This window comes from Merops nubicus, unplaced genomic scaffold (genome assembly GCF_000691845.1).
Source record: "Merops nubicus isolate BGI_N331 unplaced genomic scaffold, ASM69184v1 scaffold4543, whole genome shotgun sequence".
Lineage (NCBI taxonomy): Eukaryota > Metazoa > Chordata > Aves > Coraciiformes > Meropidae > Merops > Merops nubicus.
This window is the reverse complement of record NW_008598100.1, coordinates 2,897-10,250: the sequence shown is the minus strand read 5'-3', so window position 1 is coordinate 10,250 and position 7,354 is coordinate 2,897. Positions and strand designations below refer to the sequence as shown.

The following is a 7,354-nucleotide window of genomic DNA, read 5'->3' as shown; positions in this document are numbered from 1 at the left end:
AGGAAAAAAAACATCAAGTAGTTATGATATCAATGCAGGTGTTTATCAAACTTGGGCAATTTCTTGCCTGTTTTAGAGAGCCCTGGTGAAGTAACGTGCCGTTCTTCTGGGATCGTTTGGGGAAGCCAGCTCCGTATGCTGTGCTTGCAGAATGATGCCAGCTGTGCAGAGTTGCCCATTTTCATAAATGATTAACTTAGGAAAAGTTAAAGCATAATTAGTTCCTCAGAACCTGAACACGCATCTGAGGCTGCTGTGGTAGAAGATGGGGAGACCAAGGGATCTTTCCACACCTTCAGGTGACATCTGCACGGTGGCTGATAGCCCTGGCAAATGGTTGTGCTTCTGGAGGGAGGAATATTTCCAACAGCTCTATGAAAAAGTCAAAATCTGACCTTCTGTTAATGATGTGCCTGCCTAATAAACTGGTTTAATGGTTTTCCTTTTAATTTTTAAGTTGCTCAAGAGAAGCCAGAGCAGATCCCACTGGAGAACCGCTCCTGCGTCCTCATACGACGGGATCTAGTTGCTCTCCCAGCCAGTCTTATCAGTCAAATTGGATACCGTTGCCACCCAAAACTCTACTCAGAGGGAGATCCTGGAGAAAAACTCGAGCTCGTTGCAGGTAATGAAGGAGGGAAACCTTTCTTTGCTTGAGTTTCCCTGGGATCGATGGTGCTTTCCTTCTTGAAACGTGTTCTTCGTGTTCCACTGCTACTGAAGTCTTGTGTGCCCTTGCTGTGTCTTTCTGGATTATTCATCACCAATCAACTTTTTAAAAGTTCTGAGTTAATTTGCTGATAGAAAAATGTGTCATTAACAGGATTTATTCAATTGAATTAATTTAGCATTTTGATTGAATTCTGCAGCTTGTATTCTTCCTGACTGGTGTGGGTTACATCTCAGTCGTGTTTTGATTTAGATGCACAGATCTGGAAATCAAAAAAAAAACCAACAAAACCTATTGGATTATAAGATTTACAAAGCAATGGAAATAAAATTTATGTCAGCAAACAAGCTCTGAAAACCTTGTAAAAGGTTTTTAAAAATTGGGGGTGTTACTAAATGCCCAAACGCTGCAGTAGAAAGGAAGAGGGGGAATTGGGTTTGGTCCTCTTTTTTTCTAGCTTTATTTTCATTTTGGGAGGAATTTACAACATTGGGAGAATTTGCTGCTTCTCTATAAAGGATTTATGGCCAGCTTGAGGTGGAAGATGGTGCTATTAGCTCTCAATGGTCCTGGTGTTGTATTGCTGGATAAAGAGTGAAATCAGGTGGCTGTGCCAGCCTGCAGCCCGGGTACCCTGAGATGATATTGGAGATCTATCAGGAGCTGGATATTTGACTGGGCTGTCCAGGTCCAATCCCAGTTTAAATAATTACATTCTGCTTTCATAAGTTTCCCCAGCTTCACTTAGCTGCCGTGGTCCTCTCTGCTTATAGCTCGTGCTGCTGGGAAGTTTTTTCTCTTGGATATAATCTGAATTTCAAGGGATGCCCAGGCAGGTTTCCATCTGATGGAGGATGGGGCTTTGATGGAAGGCAGAAGTAAAACACACACACACCACAGCCCGGCGTACAACCACAAGTATTTATTTTGTATCTGGAATATTCATTTTGTACCCATTTACATTTTCTGTGAGACTTCTTAAAACCATCAAGTGGTGCAGGTTATTTTCACAGTGAGAGCAGCAAATTGGCTTGAGGCAGCTCTGCTTGATTTACATTTTTCAATCTGGAAAAAAAGTAGATTAATATCACTAACTGATAGTGGCTGCCTGGGTTATTTTTGATTTATTGAAGTGGAGTTACCCTGGGTGGTGTCTGGCATTCCCTCTGATGGCTTATCTCTTAAAATACCACTGCTGAAGAAAGTAATTCCTGTCTCAAACCTGGGGAGACCTGAGGAGAGGCATGACCCCAGAGCATGAAGGAGAATCCTGCAGCCCAACTTCTCCTTAATTCTCCATTTGGAGTATTTTCTTCTTCTCTCTGATTTTTTCCATGCTGTGATTGATTCTGGAAACTTAGCAGCTCTCTCCAAGAGGGTCTTCAACAAGCCTTGCAGTCATCCTGGTACATCTGATGGACAGATACCTGGCGAGAAGCAGGGTGGATCAGAGGTCTAGAGCACTCCTTGTGGTTTTCTGGGCCAGGACCAGTGGTCTGGGCTGCCCGTGGTGGCAGGGAGGTGCAGGCAGCTGCTGGCCCTGGGCAGAGGGTCAGGCTTGGGATGGTGCTGGGAACCTGCCCTGGCTCAGCCCACTTGGCCTGGGCTGCTCTGCAGCTCTGTCTTCATCCAGAAGATCAGGGACAATCATCTGTAGGCTTTCCTAGAAATCCAGGAGGTCATTTGATTTCTCCAGTAGATGTTTTTGTATTTTGAGAGCAGTGTGTGCTCTGGATCCAGGTACGACCCATTATTTAATCTTAATTAAAAACAAATACCAAAACCCTCTGATGTAACAGTACACTTGGAAACCAGGCTAACGTCCCCTGCAAGCTGATGCTGAGGCAGGAGCAGCTGGGTCGAGGTGAGCTGTGTGCAGAAGAAAAGGAGGTGATAAGAAACCTGCTGTAAAGTGCTGCCAAACCCCTGGACATGTAAAGCTGCTTTGGCAGGGGCTCCTTTTTCTTCTGGAGAGCATCCTTAAGGCAGGGTTTTTCAAAGTCAGCAGTTCCTGTGCATTAGAAGGAAAATTCTCTGCTCACCAGAAGTACAAGAGGTGATGGGCTGGGGTTTTTGGAAGCACTTAGATCTGTAGTGTAACTGGGTCCTTTCCTGTGCTAGACGGGTTTTTTTCTTTTCTTTCTAGTTATATGTTATACAATCTTTCACTGGAGAAACAAAAAGGCCAATTGGATTGGGGTTTTCTTCCTTCAGAAGGAATAAATAACCTGATCTGTACATATGATATCAAGAGTAAGGCCTTGCCTTGTGTGTATTTAAAAAAAAAAAACAAAGAGGAAAAAAGAGTAATTTCATTTCCATAGGCTTCCTTTCTGTGCAGATGGAATTAGGAATTATTACCTGGGATTTGCCAAGGTCTGGAGGGACTGCAGGAAAATTTCTCCCAAAACCCTGCTGCCCTCGTTGGGCTTCCTTAGCAGCACATGAAGAGCATGCTGCCTCCCCTGTCCCCCCTCTCCTGTCTCCCCTTCCCTGTCCCCCCTCCCCTGTCTCCCCTCCCCTGTCCCCTCTCCCTGTCCCCCAGCGTCGGGACCGACAGGGTGGGAGGTTGTGCGTGTGCGCGTTTTTTGTGTCCGTGGCTCGTGGGTGGTGCTGTCACGAGGCAAGGGGTTAATTTTGGGTTCTCCCTCTCCAACCCTTCCAGGCTCAGGCGTTTACATCACCCGGGGACAGCTGATGAATTGCCACCTATGTGCTGGTGTCAAACACAAGGTCCTTCTGAGACGTCTTCTGGCCACCTTCTTTGATCGGTGCGTGCTCTTCGTGCTCTCCCAAGGGACTGGGTTGATTTCCTGGTACTTTATCCGCATGAATAGATGTTGTGTCAACCGTGCTTCATCCTCTGTACGTGCTGCACTGATTTCTCTGCTTTTTCTTGAACCTGAGCACAAGGTTTTCCAATTCCTTTCCTTAAAACCGTGTAACGTGGCGACCCCTCCGTAAGGACGTAAAGGGACGAGGAGAGGGCAGTGGCTGTCCCCTGCTGCCCCCCTGTAAGGATCTCCCTTTGCCTTTCCTGCAGGAACACACTTGCCAACAGCTGTGGAACTGGAATCAGGTCCTCGACCAGCGATCCCAGCAGGAAGCCCCTGGACAGCAGGGTCCTCAATGCAGTCAAATGTAAGGAGAAGGGGTTTGCTGCTGCTCTGGCAACCCTGAGCAGGGGAAGGTCGTGTCTGTCGTGTAATGATGGGAACTAAGTGGGATGAAATGAGTTTATAGGGAAAATGATTTCTTTTTTATTTTGTGGGGCTGAACTTAACTTTGGCTGGGTTTTGGCAGTGTGTTAATATAAAGCATTATTGCTTCTTGACCGTTCTGCTGTGTTTTAAAGCACTAATTTTGCAGTTCATTATTCTACTCGTAGATGCTCTAAGAAGGAAATTGAAATATGGTTTTGGCAACATTCAGAGCTTGGTGCCACTGAAAGAGGCCGTCTCTGTTTGATGCCCCCAGGCTCTGGCTGGCATTTGGGTCGGTCGGAGCGTGGGGCTCTGCCAAGTCCCCTGGTTTGCAGGAGCAGAGTGTGTGGCTCCCGTCCACCTCCCAGCAGCTCCCAGAGGTGCTGCCCTGCTCTGCCTGGGCCGTGGTGCCCTTCTGGGCTTTTGGGGCTGCTTGTCCTAGGCAGTAAATGGCCCCCAGAAGTCAGGGAATGCACTGGCTGCTGCAGTGTAGTACCGCAGTACTCCCTGGCAGTGTGGGAGGATCTGCTCTCCCATCTCGCCGGCAGATTTGCTTTTACTTTGGCAGGCTATTTCCTGGAATATATGTTGTAGCTTATTTTTTTTTTTATGAAATAGGTAAGATGGGAGCCCTGCTGCAAATAATTGCCTTTTTAAAAGATTGCATAAGGCAACAGGAGCTTTTGTTTTGACCGTTTGAACTGCAGACAGAGTTCTGCACCGTGCCGACGCAGCTCGACTGCTCGGTCAGTCTGTCTGTGGAGCTGCTGAGCTCTCAGAGCCAGGGGTACAAAAGGTTCTGACACCCCCACTGCTCTCCTCTGGGCGAGATCCCCTCTGCTCAGGTGACTACACAGCACCCTGACCGTAGCCAGGGCTGGGGTGTGCAGGGTTATACCTGCTCCAGTGGGCTCATCTGTGCCCAGCGCCTGGCAAACGTTTACACAACAAAAGGAGTTTTGCTCCTTCCAGCCAGGGAGTTTAATTCTTTAGGGCAGGCACTAGAAACAAACCAGTTAAATATTCAGCTCTTGCAGCCACCCTTGGATACAAGGAGCGTGCTGCTGTGTGAGGGCCTTGGTGGTGTAGGACACCCTGATGGGTTAGTGCAGCCAAGCCTGTTTAGCCTGGGTTTGAAATGCAGTGGAAAGCAACGTGTGCTCTCACCCTCCCTGGATTCTGGGTAGTAAATCTGTATGTAAATATTATTATGCTGGAAAATGAAACTCTAAGCATTTTTTTTTTTAAAACGTATTTTTTGTTTTTAAGATTTGGAAGATAAATCTTTCCTCTCCCTAATCGTTGCTGTGCTGCTGAACTCCAGGGGCCTTCCAGCCACCCTCTGAGATCTGTAGCACGTGGAGAGAAAGGATAAGATGGCACATGTGTGATACATAAAGATGAAATCACTAGACTGTGCTGGTGGTGCTTGCCTGTAGCTTGTGTGTGGTGCTCTCCTGAGACAACCTCCCTGTTAGCAGCTTCACCCTGGAGAGCCCCAAGTCTGCACCTTCCAGCCCTGGTACTTGCAAATAGTTTCAGAGATTGGAAGGGCATCGCTGTCCAGTGACAGTGCCCATGACATGCTGTCATCTGTCAGGGCATAAGATGAGTTCTTACAGCCCGAGTTGTACCCCACACAGAAGCTTTCATGGGTAATTCCTCACCATGGCAGTTCCTTAACTTCAGGTGTTTGGCCCCTGTGGAGGAGCTCTGCTGCAGATGAGGTAGTGCTGGGCTTCTGCAGGGTACGTGCCAGCTGCTGTGCTGGTGGTGGGACCCTGGTCAGGCTGGAAGTCCCTGCAGTGCTGGCTGGCCCTGCAGTGCCCAGCATGAGCTGCGGGACAGGCACAGGATAGTCCTTTGGGTGGTCTGTGCTTGGTCAAGAGCAGCTCAGACATTTTCCAGCCCCACAACTGTGCCTGCACCCCTGTGGCTTTAAGAGCCATTCATGGATCTACTGTTGAGGAGCTTTGTGTTGGGGAGTTGCCCTTTTCTGTGCCCATCTCTGGTTTTGGCCATCCTAGCGTGCTAAAAACATTTCAGCTGGAGGCTGGGTCCTGCAGGCAGGACCTGGATTCTGAGGGAGGGAAGGAGTGCTCCTTCTCCAGCTCCCTTCCCCATGCCTTCTGGCTTTGTCCCTTCTCAATTGCCTCTATCTCGAGCTGAGGAGCCCTTGCCTGTAAGTCTCTCCTTGTGAGAGCTCTGGCCCAGAGGTGAAACCCCACCCCATGGCATCTGCCCGCGCGGCGGGTCTCTAGGACAGGGCAGAGGCTGCGACCGTGCAGCTGCCTTTGTATTGCTTTCTCTGAATCCTCAGCTCTGTGTATCCCTGTCTTTGCAGTGTATTGTCAGAATTTTGCCCCGAGCTTTAAGGAAAGCGAGATGAATGTTATAGCAGCTGATATGTGCACCAACGCCCGCCGCGTCCGCAAGCGCTGGCTGCCGAAGATTAAATCCATGCTGCCAGAAGGGATGGAGATGTACCGCACGGTCATGGGCTCCACCACAAACAGTGTCCCCCTGGATCCTGAATTCCAGCCCAACACTGCTCAGGTCTTTGAGCAGCGCATCTATGCAGAAAGGAGGAGCGATGCAGGAACTATAGTAGCCTTGAGAACTAACACGGTGAACGTAGAGCTAAGCAATGGATCCAACCAGTCCTTCGAACAGAGCGAGGAGGCTGAAGGGGCTGGCTCTGTGATACAGGAGGCAGCTGCCACAGAGCCTGTGGCATCGGATACCCAAAGCACTCCTCAACCTTTCGAACAAGGTTCGGGCTCCTCCAGCCGGCCCGAAACTCCCGTGAGAAGACAAGATGGTACTTACGGAGGGACTTTATAAAGAGAGCAAACGTCTCCTGACCTATAAGGGATCTGTAATACTAAAGCTGCTTGCATGCGTTACTAATACAAAACAAAAAAATGTGATCAAGCCACTTACCTACTGAACTGCTACTGTTGCCTGAAAAAAATGTGATTTTTATTCTGCTTGTATTTAAAATTTATGAAGGAAATAATCGCATTCGTTATACTGTAAACGACTAGGTCTGTGGCGACCTACTTAAAACAAAAATATTGGGCTCCTTTTTTGATATTCCTGAGGTTAGTCGATAAGATTGTAGCTTTTTCTTTTTTTTTTTTTCCCCTTTTTTTTTTTTTTTTCCTTTTTTAAATTTTAAGAAGGGGAGGAGAAAAGCTAGCCACCACCCCCCCCAACCCAAGCACCCTCACCCCCGTCATCTCCACCCCATCCATTTCTCAGCTCAGAAGTAAAGCCATCGTTAACCTTGTCCTCTAAAGGAAGTTTTACTGTCACTTAACAGGAAAGCGAGGCGTGGGAGGGTCTGAGTGCTGCGGCCCGTGGTGTTCCTCTCCAGGAGAAGGGCTCTGGCCAAGTGGGACAGGGTGGGGGAAATTGTTCAGGGCTTCTGGTGCCGGAGGGTGCTGCGGTGCCGTGGTGGTCCCGGGGAGTTTTATCT

General features: G+C 48.4%; 1 protein-coding gene across 1 annotated transcript in view; it reads left to right on the top strand.

The window, feature by feature from the left end:
- Positions 1-6,942, top strand: part of NACC2 (NACC family member 2, BEN and BTB (POZ) domain containing) — a gene marked incomplete at its 5' end in the record, with an annotated part of 15,971 nt that extends 9,029 nt beyond the window's left edge. The window contains 4 exons of the mRNA XM_008936912.1: positions 458-625; positions 3,336-3,441; positions 3,714-3,811; positions 6,218-6,942. Of these exons, the coding sequence (XP_008935160.1) occupies positions 458-625; positions 3,336-3,441; positions 3,714-3,811; positions 6,218-6,717 (872 nt within the window). The remainder of the gene's footprint in view (positions 1-457; positions 626-3,335; positions 3,442-3,713; positions 3,812-6,217) is intronic.
- Positions 6,943-7,354: the final 412 nt, after the last annotated feature.